At 60.7% G+C, this 22,745-nt stretch overlaps 1 protein-coding gene across 1 annotated transcript; it reads left to right on the top strand.

Moving 5' to 3' along the window:
* Positions 1-3,297: 3,297 nt before the first annotated feature.
* Positions 3,298-18,038, top strand: FOXO6 (forkhead box O6). The gene is made up of 2 exons (XM_048968936.1): positions 3,298-3,742; positions 14,318-18,038. The coding sequence occupies exons 1-2, from the start codon at positions 3,305-3,307 to the stop codon at positions 15,704-15,706; spliced, it is 1,827 nt and encodes a 608-aa protein (XP_048824893.1). The 5' UTR covers positions 3,298-3,304; the 3' UTR covers positions 15,707-18,038.
* Positions 18,039-22,745: the final 4,707 nt, after the last annotated feature.

Here is a 22,745-nt window from a genome sequence, read left to right as displayed (position 1 = left end):
CCATCATCACCAGCATCATCACCAGCATCACTATATCAGCATCATCAGCATCATCACCATATCACCAACATCATCACCACTGTCACTATAGAATCATCATCATCATCATCATCATCATCATCATCATCATCATCATCATCATCATCATCATCATCATCATCACTATTGTTACTATAGAATCATCATCATCATCATTACCATCATCATCACCATTGTCACTATAGAATCATCACCATCATCATCATCACTATTGTCACTCTAGAATCATCATTATCATCATCATCACCATCATCATCACCATTGTCACTATAGAATCATCATCATCATCATCATCATCATCATCATCATCATCATCATCATCATCATCATCATCATCATCATCATCACTGTCACTGTAGAATCATTATCATCATCATCACCATCACCATTGTCATTATAGAACCATCACCATCATCATCGTCATCATCGCCATTGCTGCCACTGTAGAATCACCAGCACCATCAGTGTCATCATCATCATCATCATCATCATCACCACCATAACCATCACCATTGTCACTAGAGGATCATCACCATCATCATCACCAACATCACCATCCTCATTGTTACTATAGAATCGTCACCACCATTGCTGCCATCGTCATCATCACCATCACCAGCACTGCCATTGTAGAATCATCACCATCATCATCATCACCATCATTGTCCCTATAGAATCATTGCCATTATCACCACATCACCATCATCATCATCACCATCACCACAATCATTGTAATCATCACTGTTGTCTTCACTGTCCCTATAGCATCACCACCACCATTCTCATCATTATCACCATCATTGTCACCATCGCTATCATTGTCACTACAGAGTCACCACCACCATCACTGTCACCATTATTGGCACTACAGAATCACCACCACCACCATCACCATCATTATCATCAACATTGCCATCATCATCACCGTATCATCATCACCATCATTGTCACCACAGAATCATCGTTGTCATCACCATCACCGCTGCTTTAGAATCATCACCATAATTACCATCACCATCATTAACACTGTAAAATCATCAGCGTCATCACCATCATTGTCACCATCATAATCACCATTGCCATCATTGTCGTCATCACCATTAAATGTCATTATAGAATCATCATCATCATCACCACCATCATCACCATCATTATCGTCATCACCATCATAGAATCATAGTCCAGAATCGAGTCCAACCAATCATCATCACTATAGAGTCATCACCTTCATCACCTTCATTGTCACCATCATTATAATCAATACCATCAACATTAACACCATCATTATCACTGTAGGATCACCACCATCATCGCCACCATCCTTGCCATCCCAGTCACAACCATCACAGAATCACAGAATCACCAAGGATGGAAAAGACCTTCAAGATCATGCAGTCCAACCATCCACCCGTCACCAACAGTGCTCACTAAACCAGGTCCCTCAACACAAAGTCCAAGAGGCTGTGATGCCCCGTCCATCCCTGGAGGTGTTCAAGGCCAGGTTGGATGGGCAGCCTGGGCTGCTGTGAAATGTGGAGGTTGGTGGCCCTGCTTGTGGCAGAGGGTTGGAGATTCATGGTCCTTGAGGTCCCTTCTAACCCTGGCCAAGAAAAAAAAACCAAACAACCAAAAACAAAACACAAAACAAAACAAAGAACTCCATTCCACTTCCCCTTCGTGTCCCCTGGTCCACCCAAGAAGCTCCCCCTCATCCCCGATATCCCCAGAACCCCTTTGACCATGACCAGGATTACAACCAACAGCCCGCAGTGAAGCTGGAGCCGAGGCAGCGTGGGGTGAGGTGAAGCTGCACCACAGAGGAGGCGGCTTCCCCCAGCGCTGCCGTGCCAAGGGCCAGTTTGGCAGAGGAAAGGGACGTGGGAACACCGAGCTGCAGCCGTGCTCCCACCGAGCTGCTCCAGCTGCTGCGGGTGGTGCCGCGGGGCTCTATGGGGCTCTATGGGGCTCTATGGGGCACTGCGTGGCACTGCGGGGCGCGGGGAAGTGCCATCAGCGCCGTGGTTGGGACACGGAGCCGCACGCTCCGCTGCTCCGCTCCGAGCCCGCAGGGAGCCGCGGGACATGGACGCACCGCTCCACGGCGGCTCGCAACCCGCGCGTGTGCCCAGCTCGATCCTGACCCGCACCCAAACCCCGCACCCACAGCCCGGCACACCGCAGCCGCTGCCCGCAACGCGAGGCCGCTCAGCTCCGCCGCGCTCTCCCACCGCGGCCACCCCGCACCGCCCGCCCCGCGCCGCGCGCTTCACGCACCGGAGCCCGCACGTGGGCGGTGCCCGGAGGGGGGGGGGGCGTGGCTTATTTATGGGCGTGGCTACGAGCGGGAGGCGTGGCCTGGCGGCGGGGTCTCCCCGTCCTGGCGTAGGGGGCGTGGCCACGAGAAAGCGAGGGGGCGTGTCCCGTAGTAAGGGGGCGTGGTCACTCTAGGCCGCGGCGGCGTTGCCCGGGGTGACGCGCGGTCCCGCCGCGCCCGTGACGTCACCGGAGGGGGGAGCCAATAGGCGGACGCGGGGGCGTGGCCCCGGGGCTCCTCCCGCCAATCGGGCGGCGGCGGAGGCGCGGAGCAACAATGGGGGGCGGGCGGGGCGGAGCGGGGCGGGGTGGCGCGCCCGGGGCACACGTGGGGCGGCGGCGGGGTCGGGGCCGCCCGGGGGGGGAGGGGGGGGAGCGCGGACCGCCCCGCTCGGCCCCGCCCCGCAACGGCCCCGCCCCGCGGCACGGCGGCGGCGGCGGCTCCGGCGATCGGCGCGGAGCGAGCAGCCCCAGCATGCGGGCCGCGGCGGCGCGGCGGCGGCGGTGGTGGAGGGGGGGGGCGGGCGCGCGGCCGGAGCGCGGCCGCTGAAGACGGGGAGCGGAGGGGCGGAGGGGCCCGGAGGGGCGGGGAGCCGCCCGCCCGCCCTCCCTCGCTCGGCGCTGTCAGGTGCATGGCTCCGCCGCTCCGCCGGACTTAGCGCCGGGCCGCCCCCCCCGGGCTGAGACCCCCATGGCCGCCCCCGCCGCCCGCCCGACGCCCGCCGTGCCGGGGCTCCGCGCCCGCTGAGCGCCCTCCGCGCACCATGCGGCAGCCCCCGGCCCTCCGCCTCCCGTAGCCCCGTCCGCCGGAGCCTTCGCGTTCCTCTCCCTCTTTTTTTTTTTTTTTAAAAAAAAAAAAAAAAAAAAAAAGAAAAAAAAACAAGAAAAAAATAGAATAATAATAATAATTATTATTATTATTTTGTAACTGCGGGGGGTGCGGGGGGGGACCATGGAAGAGAAGCTCCAGGCGCATCAGGTGGAGATCGACCCGGATTTCGAGCCGCAGAGCCGGCCCCGCTCGTGCACCTGGCCGCTCCCGCACCCCGACTTCGCGGAGGACGATGATGGGGGTTCGGCGGCGGCCCCCCCGGCTTTGGCTCCCGGCCCCGCTGACGGCCCCGAGCACGGAGGGGGGGTCCCGGGGGAGCGCAGAGCCCCCGCCGCCGCCGCGCCGCCGCCCCCCGGAGCCGACGTGGGGCAGCTCCGAAAGGCCAAAACCTCCCGACGGAACGCGTGGGGGAACCTCTCGTACGCCGACCTCATCACCAAAGCCATCGAGAGCGCCCCGGAGAAGCGGCTCACGCTCTCGCAGATCTACGACTGGATGGTGCGCTACGTCCCTTACTTTAAGGATAAAGGAGACAGCAACAGCTCCGCCGGATGGAAGGTAACCGAACCGCCGGGCCGGCCCTCCCCGCGGCCGCGCGCGTCGTAGGGGAGCGGTGGGGCCGGAGCGTGGCACGGAGCTGCGCCCCGCGGGGACGGCGGCACCGCTGGATGGACCGTGCCCGGCGGCCCCGCTGCCCACTGCCTTCTCCCCCCCCCTCCCGAGGGTACGGAGACCGCGAGGACCCCCCCGGTGCCCTCCTCGCCGCGTCCAGATGGTGCCGGGAGCGAGGAGCCGCTTTCTGCTCAGCCCTGCCGCCTCCGCTGGGATCGGTGCGTGGCGGGCTCGGGGGCTTCGGCACCTCCGTAAGCATCGCGGCCGGCATCGGTCGCCCGGCTCGGCAACCGGGGGGGCTCTTTTGGGTGCAAACGGGGCCCTTTTGGGGTGGAGAAGCTGAGCTGTGTGCCACCTGCAGCGCGGAGCCGGTGGCACAGGTGGAGCTGTGCTCATAGCAGCCGTGTCCCCCTCCTACCATGGCCGTGTCTCCATCCCACGGCCGTGTCCGCCTCCCAGGGTGCCGGGAGCTGTGGGACCTCCCCACGCCGGGACACCCGCACGGCCTCGGGTTGCGGGGTATCCCCACGTCCCCCGCCCGCTGGGGCAGTACGAGGACACGCACCCGGTGACGTGGAGCGGTGCTGGGGGTGTCCGGCTGCGCACCAGGGCGGTCAGTGCGCTGTGAACCACCGGGTGTCCCCGGGTGTCCCCGCGGATGGCGGAGTCGCGGGGCCGTGGGCTGCGTGGTGGGCAGAGCTGCCGAGCGAGGATCGGCGCAGCCCTCGCCGTCCGTCGTGGCGGTGTCCCCGAGGGGCCGAGCTGTGCCTTCCCTGCATGCGTTGGGGACGCGGTGACACGCGGCTGTGCGCTGTGGGTGTGCGCCTCCCGCACGCGTTGCCTCCGACGCGTGGCCTCGTGGCGAGACGGGCAGAGCCGGCGGTGCCACCCGCATCCCCACGCTGTCCCCGCAGCCGCCGGCCCCGCGCCGTCCCGTCTCGCGGGACCCCCCTCCGTCCTGCTGTCCCCGCGCTGCCGGCGGTGCTGTTCCGCCCCCGCCCCGGTCCCCGCATGGCTTCTCCCCGCGTCCCTCCCGTCCTCTGCCCGGCGCTGCGCGGTCCCCTCGGCGGTGCTGAGCCGCTCGGAGCGGATTAAAGAGCCTCGTTCCTTCCTTCCCCCCCCCTCCCCCTCCGCCTCTCCCGGCCGGGAGCAGCGGTGCGGATTTCCAGCGCTTCATTACCGAGAGCGGCGCCGTCCGAGGGGGTCCCGGCTAATGGGCCCCGCGCTAATTAGCTCGGCTGCCTCCCCGAGCCGGGGTTGCACGCGGTGGGGGTCGGAGGGGCGGCTCGAGGGCTCCGCCTTCCCATGCAGTATCGCGGTGGGATCCGAACGGGATGTCCCGTCCGTTGCTGCACCCGGGCCCCCAGGAGCGCCCACATCTCCTCTTGGGTGCTGGCTTCCTCCAGGGTTCTGCTTGGGGGAAACTGAGGCACAGCGCTGAACCGGCAGCGACACCCGGTGGGGCGCGGGTGCTCCGATGGGAGAGGGATGGACCTATGGGAAAGGGGTGTCCCTATGGGGCAGGGATGCTGTGATGGGGTAGGGACGTTTCTATGGAGTAGAGATGTTTCTGTGGGGCAGGGATGCTCCAATGGGGCAGAGATGCTCTGATGGGATAGGGATGCTGTGATGGGGTAGGGATGCACCAATGGGGCAGGGATGTTTCTGTGGGGCAGGGATGCTCTGATGGAGCAGGAATCGATCTATAGACAGGGATGCACTGATGGGGTAGGGATATTTCTGTTGGTCAGGGATATTCCTATGGGGCAGGGATGCTCCGGTGAGGCAGAGTTGCTCTGATGGGGCAAGGATGCTCCCATAGGGATGTTCCTATGAGGTACAGATGCTGTGATGGAGCAGGGGAGTTCCTATGGGGCAGGGATGCTGTGGTGAGGTGGGAATGTTCCTATGGGGCAGGGACGCTCTGATAGGATAGGGATGTTCCTATGGGGCAGAGATGCTGTGATAGGGTGGGGATGTTCCTATGGGGTAGGGATGTACCTGTGGGATAGGGATGCTGTGGTGAAGCAGGGATGTCCCTGTGTGGCAGGGATGCTCTGATGGGGTTGGGATGCTCGGATGGGGCAGAGTTGCTCTGACAGAATAGGGATGTTCCTATGGGGCAGGGATGCTCCGGCCCCACACGGTCCCCCTGTGCCGCGCTGTGCACACATTTGGAGCTGCTGCACCGATGCAGGGCAGCAGGCACCCGTGACTGACAGTTCTGCTTAATTAGGGAGTTGTTATTTTATCAATTCCGAAGCGCTTGAAGTTTTCTGCTCCAGCTCACACTCTGCACTTGTTAATGGGAAACCAACACCCTGCGCCAGCGCCGCGCCTGCGGTTGGGAAACTCAGCTCTGACACCCAAAATCCATCCGGCAGCCGCTGGGCTGCGCTTCACTGTCCCCCCCCACCTATGGGGCTGCAGTGCTGTGCTGGGGGTCCCATCCCCCCCCCCGGGTGACAACAGCCGTGTGTCACACTGTGCTGCTCTGTGCTGGGCGCTGTGCTGCAGAGCGGCTGCTGTGTGTGCATGCTTGGAGCAGCCCTGCTTGCACGCGCTGCTTTGCACACCCCTGCACGTGCATGCACAGAGCAGCGTGGCTTGCAAACCCTCCTTTGCACACCTGCACATGTGCATGCAGGGAGCAGCTCACCTTGCACAAGCTGCTTTGCACACACCTGCATGCGTATGCACGGGGAGCAGCGTGTCTTGCACACCCACCTGCACGTGTGCATGCATGCAGCAGCTCAGCTTGCACACACCGCTCTGCACGCCTGCATGTGTGCATGCCTCCCTTTGCACGCTGTGCTTTGGGCATCCAGTTGTGCATGCATGGAGGAGCTTGCCTTGCACACGCTGTGTGCACGGGGCTGTCCGCGTGCGCTCCCACGTGTGTGCACAGCCGTGCATTGCATGTGGTGTGAGTGAGGGGAGCATGGAGATGGGGTTGGGGGGATGGGGGGCAGCTCTGTGTGCTGGGAGGAATGGGAGGAAAGGAACGGAAGGGAAGGGAAGGGAAGGGAAGGGAAGGGAAGGGAAGGGAAGGGAAGGGAAGGGAAGGGAAGGGAAGGGAAGGGAAGGGAAGGGAAGGGAAGGGAAGGGAAGAGGAGCACCTGAGACCCAAAGCCTGCACCCTGCACCCCAATTCTGCCCCCCCCCCACGCCATGAACCTAAACCCTGCACCCCAAATTCTGAGCCCTCCATCCCTGCACACTGCACCCCCAAATCTGTACCCGATATTCCCTGCACTCAGCATCCTAAGCTCTTCATCCCAAACTCTCCACCCTTTGCGCCCTGCACCCTGCCTGCTTCATCCTGCGTCGTGCCCCACACATCCTGCACCCTGTACCTCAGATGCTGCTGGTGTTGTGGGGGATGACGGTGTGGGGCTGGGGGATGTCTGTATGGGCATGGGAGATGTCAGTGTGGGGCTGGGGTCTTGAGATGTGGAGTTGGGGGATTTGGGTATAGGGTTAGAGTACTCTATACCCAACATAGGGATGAGGGACGGCACGATGTGGGGCTGGGGGATGAGGAGATGCAATGTGCAGAGCTTGGGGACTTGGGGATATAGGGTCGGGAGACATCAGTGTGGGGCTGAGGGCTGTCTGTATAGGGCTGTGATCTTGGGAATGGGTGAGGCTGGGGCAGGTGGATGTGGGGCTGGGGGAGGTGGGTGCACCCCGATGCTGGGAGCTGCTGAGGGTTGGATGGGATGTGACCAGTGTGTGACTTCAGGCTTGGAGCTGCTCAGCCCCACGGTCCCACAGCACTGCACCATCCCTACAGCCATGGGCTGAACTGGGGGGCATGGGGAGCCCCTGCCCAGGGAAGATGTGGGGCTGCTGTGGGGTGGGCTGAGATGGGGTCGTTCTGATGCACGTTCTGATTTTAATACCGTGGGGCTGTGGTGCAGGAGCTGGGTGGCTTTTGGGATGCGTGCTCCCCACTGTGGGATGGGGCTGTGGGCAGTGGGGGTGCAGAGCCTCCCACCCCATAGAGTCTGTCTGGTGTGCTTTGGGGCTGGTTTGTAGGATTTGGGGTCTGGCTGATGCATATTAGGGTCTGGACCATGGATGCTGGGGTCTAATCTGTGGGCTTTGGGGTCTGGCCCATGGACAGGCTTTGGATTTTGGCCCATGGCTTTTGGGGTTTGACTGATGGTCTTTGGAGTCTGGCTGATGGATTTTGGGGTCTGGTCTGTGGGCTTTGGGGTCTGACCTATGGATTTGGGCTCTGGCCAATGGGCTTTGGGATGTGGTTCATGGTCTTTGCAGTCTGGCTGATGGATTTGGGGACCTGGCCAACAGATGGGCTTCTGTGTCTGTCTGATGGATTTTGGGGTCTGATTCATGAATTCTGGGGATTCCCCCATGGATTTGGGAGTTGCGGCTGCTCCTTTTAAGGGCCCAGCCAATGTTCTTCTTTGGGATTGGGCCCACAGCTGAACTTTGGGCTCTGATCCACGGTCTTTGGGGTCTGGCCAACAGCTGGACTTTGGGGTCCAGCTCCCCGTTCCTGCACTGTGGGGCAGCGTTTGGGGCCGGAGGTGCACGGAGAGGCTGTGAACAAAGGCCCCATTGAGGCACGGCGCGGCGCAGGGAGCGGATCAGGAGCCCGGCCAGGAAAAACAGCTCCGGGAGTGGGAGCACAGCGTGTCCCTGGCTGCGGCCTCGGCCCTCGGTACATTCTGTAGCCGAGGAACCTGGCGCGGGACGCGCTGCACCGCCGCCAGCTCCACGCGCCTGACCCAGCGCCGTGGGCAACCGCTGCGCGACGCTGTGGGGTCGGACCCCCCACCTCCCCCCCCACCCCCCCCCCACCCCCCCCCCACACCCTACGCTATGGGGCCGGGGGCTCCCGACCGTGGGAGGGGGTAGGAAGGAGGAGGAGGGCCGGCAGCCAGCGGGTGGGCGCCGTGCCTGGCCGGCCGGGGATGCTTTGCAGGCGGCAGCAGCGTCTGATTCAATTACCGCGCGGTGTCGCGCAGCAGCCGGGGGGCGGCGGGGGCCCCACGGGGACGCGGCGCGACTGAAGGGCTGCCAGGTGCCCCCGAGACGGGGTCACGCCGTGGGGATGGGATTCTCTCCATGTTCCTCCTGCTGCCTTGCCCGCGCCGACCGCCCCCTGCAGCGATGGGGGCTCCGTGGGGATTCTGCCCCTTGCGCCCACCCTCCATCCCACCGTGCTGCCCCGCACCCTATCGGTGTCCCCGCCGTGCTGCCCCATGCCCTACGGCTTTCCCCATCCCCTCACCCCAACCGCATCCCCCAGTCCTCGCCTCCTGCTCAGCATCCCCCTGCTTTTATCCCCATTGGATGCTCCATTGCAGCTCCCCCCCCCCCCGGGGCGGCCCCGTGTTCAGTACCACGGAGGGCTTTGCCCGAAGGGTTGCCGTGTCCCTGAACAGGACAGTTTGGGGTGCGTGGGGAAATCTCGGGGTGTGTGCGATGCCCCCATGCCCTGGGCTCAGCCCCGCTGTGGGGCACACACTGCTGGGGGTCTGTGGACTGGGGGCCCCTTGCCATCTCCCTGTACCTGCAGGATGTCACCGGCCCCGTCGTGCCATCGGGGTCTGGCTGATGGATTCTGGGGTCTCGTCCATGAACTTTGGGGTCAGGTCTGTGGGTTTCGAGTTCTGGCTGATGGACTTTGGGGTCGGGTCCGTGGATGGGCTTTGGGATCTGGCTGGTGGATTTTGGGGTCTGATCCATGAATTCTGGGGTGAGATCTGTGGGCTTTGAGTTCTGACCGATGGATTTTTCGGGGTCTGGCCCGTGGTTCAGTGCTGGGGTCACGCAGTTTGGTTGATCAGTGCTCCCAAACCTTGGGCTCGGCCCCTCTGCAGGGGATGTGGTGCTGGGGGGCTTCAGGCTGGGGTCCCCCCCCCCGCTCCATGTACCTGCAGGATGTCACCGGCCCGCTGTTCCCTTGGCAACAGCAATGGCATCCCAACACCTCGCACACATCCCTCACCGTTGCCCGGGTAACCTGGCGTCTGTGGGGTGGGCAGGTATGGGGGTCCTGGTGCCCCCAGAGCGGGTTGTGGGGTGGGGGCTGAGCAGCAGGGCCGAGCAGGGCTCTGTGCACCCATCAGAGCTGTGCTTTGCTCCCATTGCCACATGGGTTCATCTGGCAGCTGGAGCAGCCGTGCCTGGGGGGGGGGGGAGGGGGGCATTGCAGTGTGTGTGTGCATGGGTGTGCATGCAGGAATGTGCATGTTTGGTCACACGGGTGTGCATCATGAGTGGATGTGTGCATGGGGCTGTGCATGCAAGGGTGTGCATGGGTGTGGGCATGTGCACATGCAGAGCTGTGTGCCTGTGTGTGTGCATGGGTGTGCAAGGGTGTGGGGCTGCCTGCCTGGCTGTGTGCATGGCTGTGTGCATGGCTGTGTGCATGGCTGTACATGTGGGCATGTGTGCAGGGCTTTGTGCATGTGGCTGTGCACGGGTGCATGCATGGATGTGCATGGGTGTGCACTTGAGTGCATGCATGGGTGTGTGGGTGTGCACACGTGTGTGCATGGCTTCCAGTCAGAGCTCGCTGTCGCTGCTGCCACCCTATGGGTAACCTATGGGGCAGCAGCAGCACCCAGTGCAGCAGTGCTGCTGTGGGTCCCTGCAGTGACATCCTGGTGCCCACTCACGTTGTGCCTCGTGGGTGCCCTTGTCCTGGGCGCTGACGTTGTGCCACTCCTGTCCCATGGAGACCTCGTGGATCTCTGTGTATTTTTTGTAGGGTTTTTGTTGGTGTTTTGGGGGGATGTCAGTGCCACGGTGTGTGGGCACAGGGGGTGGAAGTGGGAGGGACGTGGGTTGGGGAGAAGGGGGGACACTGGGGAGCAGGGAGGACATCGGGGTTGGGGCAGGGAGGGACTTTGGGTTGCAGCAGAAAGATTTTGGGGAGCAGGGGGACATTGGGGTTGGAGGAAGGGAGGTCATTGGGATTGGGGCAAGGGGACATGGGGAGCAGGGAAGGACACTGGGTTTGGAGCAGGGGAACATCGGGGTTGGGGCAGGGAGGGACATCAGGTTGCAGCAGGGAAGGATGCTGGGGTTGGAGCAGGGGGACATTGGGGTTGGGGCAAGGGAGAGACATTGGCATTGGAGCAGGGGGACACTGGGGAGCAGGGAGGAACATTGGGGTTGGGATAGAGGGGCATTGGGGTTGAAGCAGAGGAAAACAGGGGTTGGGGCAAGGGAATATTGGGATTGGGGCAGGGGGACACTAGTTGGAGCAGGAGGACGCTGGGGATCAGGGAGGACATGAGGGTTGGAGCAGGGGAACGCTCAGATTGGAGCAGGAGGACATTGGGAATGGGGCAGGAGAATATTGGGGAGCAGGGGGACATTGGGGTTGGGGCAGGGGGGCACTGGGGGGAGCAAGGAAGACATTAGGGTTGGGGTAGGGGGATACTGGGGAGCAGGGGAACACTGGGGTTGGGGTAGGGGGACATCAGGGCTGGAGTAAGGAAGGTCTGTGGATTTGAGCAGGAGGACATTGGGTTTGGAGCAGGGGAACATTGGAATTGAGGCAGGGAGGGACATCGGGTTGCAGCAGGGAAGGACATTGGGGTTGGAGCAGGAGGATATTGGAGAGCAGGGGGACATTGGGGTTGGAGCAAGGAAGGTCTTGGGGGGGGGGGAACAGATTGGAGCAGGGGATGCTGGCATTGCAGCAGGCAACGCATCGCACTGGAGTAGTTTGGGGTCTCTGCTTTGGGGCAGGAGGGCAGTGCATGGCTGGGACACCCAGCTGGGGTTGTGTGGGGTTTGCAGGGCTGTGCAGTGGGAGGTGAGCGGGGAGTGGCTGCGGCGGTTGGGCTGCGGGAGGAACGCGGTGTGGAGAAAATTGAACCCAGGGGAAAAAACACTGTAATTTCATGCAAAAATTACACGGCAGCTCGGTGTGATTTACTGCAGCTATTTCGGTGGGCAGCTCTGGGGTGTAATTAGAGCATTACGGATAAGTGGCTGAAGGGGGGGGGGGTCTTCCCGAGGTGTCCCAGAGGGGTCCGGGCCAAGGGGACACCCCAAGCTAGGGCACGAGCAGGGGTGGGGTGATGTGTCTGGGGGTCCCATCGCTATGGGTGCTCTGGGGGACACGGCGGGGCTGCGGGGACGGGGACACGGTGGGACCCCGAGGCGGATGCTGTCCTTTTCGGAGGGGCCCCGGAGTGATGGCAGCTGCTAAAAATCAACCTGCTGCCATGGCAACGGCATCACTCCCATTGCAGAGCTTGGGTAGCAACCAGCTGTGTGGCAGCAGAGAGACCAGCGCCGGGAGAGGGCTGCTCGACCGCCTCCGCTCCGGTGGCACCTCCTGGGGATGGAGGGCAGCCCCACCCCGCGCCAACCCCGTCCCTTTGGGTCTGGCTGCGCTGAGGCCCCGTCCCCAGCCGACCTTTTCCCCACCCCATCGGGTGATGAGAGACGGCGGCGGCGTGAGACGGGGCAGGAGCTGCGGTGACGGCTTTCAGGCCACCGCTGCGCTCCTTGCGTGTCACCACCTGCAGTGGGGCTGCGCGGACGCGGCCCGTCACGCCGCTAATGGGCATTTGGTTCAATTAGCGGCGCGTCAGCCCCGCTCCGCTCAGCCGGAGCGCTGACCCGAATACGCTCGCCTCCATCGAGACCCCCGTGGGGCTGCCCGGGGGGAGGGAGGGAGGAGGGGGGGACGCGGCCGCGGTGCCCTTCCCGGGAGCATCCCTGCCAACCCCGCCCTGGGGAGGGCACAGTGGGACTGCTCCTCCGTGTCCCCATGGGGCGCTTATGGGGATTGCAGGGTGTGATAGGATGCTATAAGTGGGGCGCGGGCGGAGCGGTGCTGTGGGTTTGTGCGCAATGCTATGGGGCGCAGCGCAGATGTGGCCATGGGGCAGTGCAGGGTTTGAGGCTGGGTATGAGGCGATGCGGCGTGGCCAGAGGGCTGCTGGTAAGCGGTGCTACGAGGCGGTGTCACCCCCCCCCCCCCCCATCAGTGCCCCATTGCCTGCCCCGTGCCCCCCGCTCCCCCACCAGGCGTGGTGTCCCCGCGGACGCTCCTAGCGATAGTGGCAATTTTTGTGTAAGAGGAGTAAATCAGCACCAATTAACCCCGGAACCTCACTCGTGTGGCCGAGCACTCATTAGCGGCCGTGTTGGGGTCCCGCGGAGGGGGGGGGGGGGTGGCCGGGCCGGGGGTTCCTCCCCATGTGCCCCCCACGGCCCCACCGCCAGCCCCCGACGGACGGCCCTCCCGGCGCTGCCAGATGCAGATCGCCCGGCAGTCGCTCCGCCAAACAATGGGGTCCGGCTAATCCTCTCACAATGGGACTAATTGCTAATCAGACCGATTTCACACCGCCCGCTCCCCTGACAATGCGGCTCGGCGGAGGGGGCGGCGGGGAGAAGGGACTCCGTGGGGGCTTTGGGGGTGGAGGGTCCCGCGCTCCGCTGTGGGGGGGCAGGGAGAGGGGTGGGTGCTGAGATTTGGGTGTCAGACGGCAGGCAGAGAAGGGGGATGGGGGCACCCGACACCTGGGTGTCCTCAACCTTGAGTGTCCCCAGCCCACGTTGTCCCGAGCTCTGGGTGCCCCCAGCCCCTGGGTGTGTCACATCGCTATGGTCCTTAACAGGGCGCCCCCGTGCCCTGGGTGTTCCCAGCCTCAGAGTGTCTCCAAGCCCTGGGTGGGTCACATCCCAACAGCCCTTTTCAAGGTGTCCCCAACCCCCCGGGTGCCCCTGACCCCTGGGTATCCCCACCTTCAGGGTGTCCCCAACCCCTGGGTGTCCCCCAAGCCCCCACGTGTCCCTGTGTGTGGGGACAAAGTGGCATCACGCTGCTGCTGGCTCTGCAATCACGACGATGCTGCGTGCTCCGCTCCAGTCCCCTGCAGTTCGCACTGCAGCACGGTGGCACAGTGCAAGGCTTGGGCTGTCAGGTGTCCCCAAGGAGGACTTCGGGGACAGGGAAACCTCTCGATGCTGGAGGCGGCATTGTGTCCCATCTCATCCCCTCTGCCCGCCCCCTCCCCAGCTGTACCCAGGGCCGTGCAGGAAGGGGTTAATGGCCAGCCCATACCTGCAGTTGCATTTTAAAGACGTGAAATTAAAGCCCGTAATTTATTCTCCCCACACACGAAGGAGCAATTAGTTCTAAACACGGCTTAATCAGTCAGCGCGAGATTGATTTCTGTAGACTTGGATTTGGTGGCTGCTGGCGAGGAGCCAGCCTGGGAGCAATCTCCAAATAAATGAAGTGCAGAGAAGTAAGCCATTACATAATATGATAGATGAGGCTGGAGCTCACTCGCCTCTTCATTAGTATTCCGCTGTACGCCGGCGATGGCACCAAACTTTCTCCCCAGCACCTTGGTTCCTTCCCCTTCCGCACCCCTCCTGGGGAAGCAGGGAGCTGCAGCGGCATCCCACGAGCTGCAAGGCCCGAGACATTCTCCTCCCTCGCTTGGCTTCCTCCCCTCCATGGGCGCAGTCCCCCCCTGACGTCCCCTCTGCTTGTTCTCCCCGCAGAACTCCATCCGGCACAACCTCTCCTTGCACACCCGCTTCATCCGCGTGCAGAACGAGGGCACGGGGAAGAGCTCCTGGTGGATGCTGAACCCCGAGGGTGGCAAGACGGGCAAGACGCCGCGCCGGCGGGCGGTCTCCATGGACAACAACAGCAAGTTCCTGCGCATCAAAGGCAAGGCCAGCAAGAAGAAGCAGCTGCAGGTGACGCCGGAGCGTGGGGACGACAGCCCGAGCTCGCAGCAGGCCAAGTGGTCAGAGAGCCCCGCGTCCCACGCCAGCGATGAGTACGACGCTTGGGCGGACTTCAGGACCAGAGCCGGCTCCTCGGCCAGCACGCTGAGTGGGCGCCTCTCGCCCATCATGGCCAACCGTGAGCCCGACGAGCTGGAGGAGGATGATGGCACGCCGTCCTCCCCGCTGATGTACCCCAGCCCCTCCAGCACCGTGTCCCCCTCGCTGAGCGCCCGCTGCTCTGTCGAGCTGCCTCGACTCACCGACTTGACCGGTACCATCAGCCTGGGGGAGAGCCTGGGGGAGAGCCTGCTGGAGGACCTGCAGGACGGCTACAGCATGAGCCCCTCGCAGCCGCTGCCCCTGCGCCAACGCAGCTCCAGCTTTTCCTTCAACTCCAAGTGCTCCAGCATGGGGCCGGCCGCCAACACGTACTGCGGGACTATCTACAGCCAGCCGGCGATGGGGCTGATGCGGCGCCTGCCCATGCAGACCATCCAGGAGAACAAGCAGGCCACCTTCTCGCCCGCCGCCTCCTACCGGAACGCCTCCTCGCTGCAGGATCTGCTCTCCTCCATCTCCTACGCGCACAAAGAGAGCATGGTGCCGGGGGATCTGCCCCCTCCTCCACCCGGCCCTGCGGTGCCGTCCCGCGGCCACAGACAGAGCCCACTGCTGTGCGGGGAGCAGGGCATGGCCTACCCAGCCCACCCGGCCCCGCTGCTGAAGGGCAGTGCTCTGTACCACCCACCGCCCGCCGGCCACCACCCCGCTCTCAATGCCAGTGCCTTAGCCAACCCCGTCAGCCTTATGAGCCTGCCCGGTGACGCGTGCGGCGCAACGGCCATGCCGCACCACGGGCACCTGCACCCTTACGCCGCCAACCAAGGGGCGCACATGAGCCTGCTGGATTCGCCCTACGCGGGGGCTGTCCACCCCCCGGTGTTGGGTCAGGACAGGTTTCCAGCAGACCTGGACCTGGACATGTTCAATGGGAGCCTGGAGTGCGATGTGGAGTCCATCATCCTGAATGACTTCATGGACAGCGATGAGATGGACTTCAACTTTGACTCAGCACTCCCACCGCAGAACGCGCTCAATGTGCCCACGCTGCCCGGTGGCCCGCAGCCCACGAACCAGAGCTGGGTGCCCGGGTGACCCCCGCCTGGCGCCCTCCTCCGGGATGTCACCAGGGGAACGCTGAGACAAACTTCTTTTTTTTTCCTTTCTCTTCTGCCTTTATTTGTTAAGATGGGCTAGAGCCATCGGGTCAAACTTGTGATGGAACACAAACCTTAGGGTCCTGGATGGAGATGGGGTGGGCGCTGGGGGCAGGCAGGAAGGGCAGCAGAAAGGGAACCCCTCCCCAGAGGGTCCGAGCACTAGTTTCAGCTTGGCCTGTCCTTGCGCCGGTGGCCCTCGGGCCGGGTGGAGGAGCAGGGACAGCTGGTGATGTGGAGACTTGCTCTGTGCGTACTGCTTTCTGGAATGGGGAACACTTTGCTTGGAGACACCTTAGAAAGTGAGTCCTCCAAGCAGCAGTGCCAGTAGAAGGGAGCCTGCCCCAGGCTGGGGGCTTCATCACCTCCAAAACCCTTATGGGACCTGAGCTCTGCGCATGCGCCCAGGTCCTTCTGCTCGGTGCAGGGGCCAAGCAAGAAGGGCTGGTGATGGAGGGAAGGGTGCAACAGCACGTGTGCACTGTGTGTGCCAGCAGTCGTGCTGCAGTGCTGTGATCGTGCTGCAGTGCCCTGGTCACACTGCAGTGCCATGCACACGTTGCTGTGGTCACACTGCAGTGCTGTGGTCACAGTGATGGCCATGCTGCAGTGCCACAGCCACACTGCAGTGTCACAGCCACGCTGCAATGCCATGATCACAGTCTGTGTCATGTTTCTGTTGCAGTGCCATGGTCATTCTGCAGTGCTATGGGCAGTCTGGCTGGCAGCTCTGTGTGCGGTGCTGGCGCTGCCTGCCTGGTGTGGGCTGTGCCGTGGTGTCAGTGCTGGAGCTGGGTGCCCTGTGCATGAGCCGGGGGCAGTCCCAGGGTTGGGGAGGGGGGGTGTATTTATTTGATTTCATGCACTCTTTTGCCATTGAGTTCTTGCGTTGGAAGGAAGGGTCGAGCTTGGGGAGGGGAGGAGGAGGCCACAGCAGTGCTTGTGCAGCACAGAGCTGCGTCCACCACCTGTCCCAGTGGGGCTGGGTGCTGGGACCGACAGCAGGAGCTGGGGGCTGCAGTGGGGGTTGCTCTGGGCATCCATGGGATGCAGCAGGGCTCCTTCTGCTGAGCCTGCACGTTGTCTCAGCTCAGCTCTTCCCTGCTGGCTCCAGCATCGCCTCCTCACCGTGCTGCTGGTTCCGCTTGGTGGTCCCACTGGGGCCCGTGGGTGGGCACCCTCTGTGCCTCCCCCAGCTCTGGGTTTGGCAGAGCAGTGCCACCATTCACCTCTGGCCCGGGCACGTGGCGGGCGTAGTCTCTAAAGACATTCTTACAGGTTAATTAATTATGTTTACATTATTTGATCATGTACAGAATTTAATATATTCTATTATATATAATCTTTCTCGAATGCTTTTTTAAAAAAAAAAGGATTATTCTTTGGGTCAGGATCATCCGTTTTTGTACCACCACCTCTTGTTTCAGGCGCGTTTCAGTCATTGGAAACCGATTGCGATCACAGTGCAATCCCTGCCCCCCCACCCCCACCCAGCTCTGCACGTGGAGAGGTGGGGAGGGCAATGGAGAAAGGGGGGGGGTCCTGCCCTGTGTGCCCCCCAAGTGGCGGTTCTGTAGGCACAGCCAGCAGCTCACCAGCACCCGGCACACAGACGGGGACGCCCCATGTACAGGGACCCTCTGAAGCCCCCGAAGGATGAGAAAAGCCCCCAGCCCCGCTCGCACCCCCCGAGGGGGGGGGGGGTGTCCCGTTGCGAAGCTGTCTTTGTGGTTCGTGACCGTGGGGTTGTCGTGTGTGCGGTGGAGTCGTGTTGGTTAAGCGTCGTGTGTACAGTGGTCGTGAGGTGCGAGGGATGGAGCGCAGCGGGGGCTGAGCCCCCCCCAAAAACAGCCCGGGAGAGTCAGGCAGGAGCCGGGGGGGCTCTGGGTGGGATGGGGAATGGGGAAGGCTGGAGCTGGGCGTGTGGCACATGGCGGTGCCCATAGGGTGCTCCCATCGCCCCGTGCCCACACTGCTGGCTTTCCATCTCTGCAAACAGTTCCCAGAACGCTGCCCACCCCACCCCAACCTCCCCCCTGACCCCCGCCCCACAGCCTGCAGCTCTGCACCCACCGAGCCAGGGGACGCTGAGGGGTCCCACCAGCTTTCTTCATCCAGTGGCTTCGGTCCATCCTTTCCCTCGTATTTATAACTGTACAGACTGGGGGGGAGGGTCTCTGACAGGCGTCATCTCTCACCACGCATCTATCGTATGGCAATGGTAACTTTCTTGGTTGTGCTATTAGAGTTTGTGTATGTGGCAATGTAAAGAACTGTGTATAGTGCATTGTACAGCATATTTTCATGAATAAAATTGTTTTAAATATGACAAGGTCAGGCTGCTGGCTTTGGTGCTTCCACGTGTTTGGGCTGGGGATTCTCACACCTTGCTCCCACTGGGTGTAGAGATTCCTTGGATGCAGTACTGGCCTGGAAACTCCCTTTTGTGCAGCCACCTGTGCTGGAAGTTCTCCGTTCTCCTTCTGGGGAAGCTTTCTGTTTGTGGGTGCCCCATCCTCGGAGATGCATGAGGCCATGGATGGGGCAACCCAACCCAATGGGGGCATCCAGCCTGCGGCAGTGGGGTTGAAACTGGGTGGGCTTCCAACCCAACCCTTCTGCGGTTCTATGGGTGGTGATGGGCTCAAGGGCACTCGTGGTGTCAGCTGGGGGGACACCAGAGCCAGGTGCCTCTCACTGCTTCCCAGGTCTTGCTGCTGGAGAAGGGTCAGCTCTGCATTATATAGGGCCAAGGGGCAGAACCAGGGCTGGAGATGTCGGGGTTAAACCAAAAGTGACACCAGGAAGAGTCTGGGGGCTTCCATAGTGCCCGGGTAATGCTCACTAGGAGCAGCACCTTCACCCCAGGAGCTGTGAGACTCTGCTGTGCTCCGTGTCCTCAGTGAACCCCAGCACCTCGCTGGGGAAACTTGTCATCTTAGCAAAAGAAAGAAATTAAGGAAAAGAACAACCGGAAGAAAGACATCAAGTTGGTTTGACAGGATCTATTTTCCATAAATCCCTGTTGATTGGCATTAATTATATCACCCTTTCTGATTCTTTATTCATTGCATTCCATATCAGCCTTTCCATTATTTTGCCTGGGATCAATGTCAGGCTGACAGACTTGTAATTACCCGCGTCGTCCTGTTTCCCCTTTTAAAATATGAGGCCAACCTCCACTTTTCTCCCAGGGCTCTGGAAATCCCCATGTGCTCAATGCCTTACAGAAACGCAGCGCTGGAGCCAAGGCTCCTGGGTGGGTTTCCTTCTTGGAAAACTGATTTCTCACTCAACCCTATCCCGGTCCAGGGACATCCTCACCCTCAGCATCAGTTCCCTTCCCATGAAACAGATGGGATGGTCAGGTTGGATAGTAGGAACAATGTCTTCTCTGGAAGAGTGGTGATGCATTGGCACACAGTGCACAGGGAGTGATGGGGTCACCAATCCTGGAGGAGTTCCAGAACTGTGGGGAAGTGGTGCTGAGGGATGCTGTTAGTGGGGATGGGACGTGGGGATCTCAGAGCTCTCTTCCAGCCTCGATGACCACGACTGAGTGGGCAAGGTGATGGTGGGTTGGTGGCTCAACTCGATGATTTTGGAGATCTTTTCCGACTCTAATGATCCTATGGTTCTGTGAACGGGCATGGTGGGGATGGGACAACAGTAGGGTGTGCTGGTCTCAGGGCTCTTTCCCAACCTCCGTGATTCTACGGTTGCACGATCCCTTGTCTCTGTGCCTGCCCCACTCCCACCCCACAACAGCTCCCTATGTCGGTCACCAGCTCCACGTCTGCCTGCTCTGCTCGAGCTCTGGGCTGTGGGAAGCACCACGGAGCCCAGTGTGATGAGGGTGGCAGCGGGATGGACCGACACCTGAGTGGGATTTGAGCTCAGTGAGAGCAGGGATGGAGAGCAAGGCTGAAGGTGCCGAGCTGACCGCCAGCGTGGGCAGCTCACACAGGGCTTCAGTGGGAAGGGGCAGGCAAACAGAGAGGGGACAGCGATGCCCATGGGACAGGGAATGGAGCTGAGCCCTTCTCTGAGCACACGGAGGAGGATGAGGACAGGAGGCTGCAGGCACATGGGGAGGAAAGCCTCCAGGAGCATGTGTCTGTCATAAGATATTCCCTTGCAGAAATCTTGGAAACCTTAGAAAGAGTTTTTGCTCAATGTTATTAATTAAGGCAAAAGAATCCCCATATGGAAAGAGAAACAGTCAAGTTATATTTTTGCTAAATACGCGGCACCATATGGTAACATACAGAAAATTGGCCACATAGGCAGCCCAGAATATATGTTACCATATGTTCATATGTACTTTATAATTTCTTTGTTTTTGAAAGAGGGCATTGTCTTATGGGGCAAAAATGAGCAGCCCACCCCAGGGAGAAGGAGAAACATCACAAGCTGCTTCTGCTGAACGCAGCCCAAGGAAGCAGCCCAGCCACCTGGCCTGGGGGCTGCATGCTGCTTTCCCACCCTGCACCATCCAATGCTGCACCCTGGGTGTAGAAGGATGCACACCATCCCAAAGCCACCAGCATGGTGGGCACTCAGACCTGCACAGGGCTCGTGGATCCGTCCCCACATTGAGCCTCTTGCCAGGGGTTACTCTGCTGTTTTGTTCCAGCTGCACTTCCCTGCATGGAAGGGACTCCACTGCAAACACATCTGCAGCCTAGTGATGCATCCCATAGGGGCTGAGGGATGGCTGACGGGGTGACGTGTGCCCCCATCCCATTCAGAATACTGGGCTGCCCCCGCTCTCACCCTGCTGCCCTGCTTTGTGCAGAGCCCGGGCAGGAAGCCCCCTGCCCAGGAGCACCGAGGGCTGCACACTCAGCTCTCAGTGCTGCAGCTCAGGAGGTGGCTGAGATACGGCACCACATCACCCCAAACCTTGGCCGCATCCATCCTTCACACCCACCCCAAAGCCGCCCCACCACCAGCTGGGTGGCCCCCGTGGGAGATACCTGTGTGCCCCCACGGTGGGGCCCAGCAAGCTGTGGGGCTCCGCTCCCCCCAGACACCCCCCAGAGGCTGCAGCCCCCCCGGCCGTGCAGCTGTGAGCCCTTTGTGCTGGGTGGCTGCCGCCCGCCGCGCGCCGGACTGCACACACGCAAAGGCAGGGCTCGCTTCCAGCCCCACTTCTGAGCCCCCCCCCCCCCCCCCCCTCCTCTCGGCTCCTCGGAGCTTCATTAAAAGGAAACACAAACCAGAAGCAGAAGGAAGCACTTTCAAGTTGCTGGCAGCTTTGCCTGTCTGTGAGTTATGAGGTCTTGCTTTATTCATGGGGCAGGAAAAAATGCTTATCTCCTAAGAGTCCATTATGCTTCATTTGGAGCCCGGGTGCGATCGGTGCTTTGGCAGAAAAATCCCCCCTGCCCCACTCACCCTCCCGAAACTTTATCTCCCTATTTCATTCCCGGGAGCTGCGCTCGCCCCGCTTTATCGGCGGTGATGGAGTGGAGTGCTGACTTCTCTGCTGTCCTAGCAAAAATGAGGATGGAGACATTCTGCTCCAGGTTCCTGCTATTTTCAGAGACCTTGGCTGCATGATTTATTCATAAAAAAGCCATTATTTATGCCAAAGAAAGAAGACAGAATGGGTTAGCTTTTTAAGTGCTTATAATGCATTATATGGTACCTTAGCCTGCCAGACATCATTTATAATTGTAGAATCCCTTAACCTCCTTTTTCTCTTTTTCCTACCCTTCACATCAGTGTGGAGGGTGATAGCAAACTCGGTAATTAGCAGAAGTTGACAGATGTGGCAAGGAAAAGTAAGGTGAAATAGCAGCACAGGAGATGTCTCTCCAGCACCTGAGCCAGGAAAGGCCCTCCCTCTTCCCAGCCCTCATCTGCAGCACTGGGAATGCACTGGGAAAGAGAATTGTACTGCAGTGCTGGAGGGGACCGTGGTGTGGCCAGTGCTGGGTGGGTGCAGGGAGCTCTGAAAACCATCTGGTCTGGGATGTAGCGGCCGTGAGACAGCGGAGTTCAGGATCTCATGTGGAAGAAGCAAGGCGATAATCGTAGAGCCATGGAGTCATTAAGGTTGGGAAAGACCTCTGAGATCCACAGAGGAGTCCAACCTACTCCAGTATTGCCCTCCATGAGGTCCCACAGTGCCACATCCACGTGTTTCCCAAACACCACCACCACCATGGCCTACAACAAGTGAGATTGTATTGCTGGGCTTCAGGGGAGCCAACTTTCATCTCTTCAAGGACCAACTTGGAACTTAGAACCCCCATGGGCTGCAGCGTTGGAAGGAAATGGGGCCCAGGAGCGCTGGTTGACATTTTGGCATCACTTCTTCCAAGCTCAAGATTGGCACATCCCTAAGAGTAAGAAATCAGGAGACCTGCATGGGTGAGCAAGGTGCTCGTGGTAAGCTCCAAGGGAAGAGGAAAGCCTGAGAACCTTTGCTCAGGGACGTGATTTAGCAGAGGGTTGTTAGGGTTGTATGGGTAGGTTGTGGTTGGACTTGATGATCTTCAAGGTCTTTCCTCAACCTGAGCAATTCTATGATTCTATTAAACGTGGGAAAAGGGCCTGGGCACTTTGGAGGAATATAGGGATGCTGAAGGGCCTGCAGGGATGCGACAAGAAAGGCTAAAGGCCCACCTGGAATTAAGTCTGTGTCAATAAAGGCTTCTTCAAGCGTGTCAACAGCAAAAGGACGACTAAGGATAACGTGGACCGGATGCTGAGTGTGGTGGGTGCTCTGATAACGGGATGGTGAGGAGGACGGATGCCTTCTTTGCTTCGGTGTCTACAGCTCAGTCAGCCCCTGGGAAATCCCAGGCCCTGGAGGAGAATCCATGAGCAGCACTTTGGGGTCCTTGTGGGGTGATGGCCCCAGGCCGGGGGTCCATGTACCATGTGCCCTGTGCCATGTGCTCCCACCTGGCACGAGGTGCTCAGCTCTGTCTGCCAACTGGAAAGCAAGGAGCTGAGAGGTGGCC

This window comes from Lagopus muta, chromosome 23 (assembly GCF_023343835.1).
Source record: "Lagopus muta isolate bLagMut1 chromosome 23, bLagMut1 primary, whole genome shotgun sequence".
In the NCBI taxonomy this organism is placed as follows: Eukaryota; Metazoa; Chordata; class Aves; order Galliformes; family Phasianidae; genus Lagopus; species Lagopus muta.
The sequence above is the reverse complement of the archived record's forward strand: the minus strand, read 5'-3'. Positions and strand labels throughout refer to the sequence as shown.

Excerpts from the sequence above, each read along its gene's own strand:
- FOXO6 (XM_048968936.1), top strand. The coding sequence starts at position 3,305 with ATGGAAGAGAAGCTCCAGGCGCATCAGGTGGAGATCGACCCGGATTTC. Across the intron at positions 3,743-14,317 it reads ACAGCTCCGCCGGATGGAAG|AACTCCATCCGGCACAACCT; the intron begins GTAACCGAACCG and ends TTCTCCCCGCAG.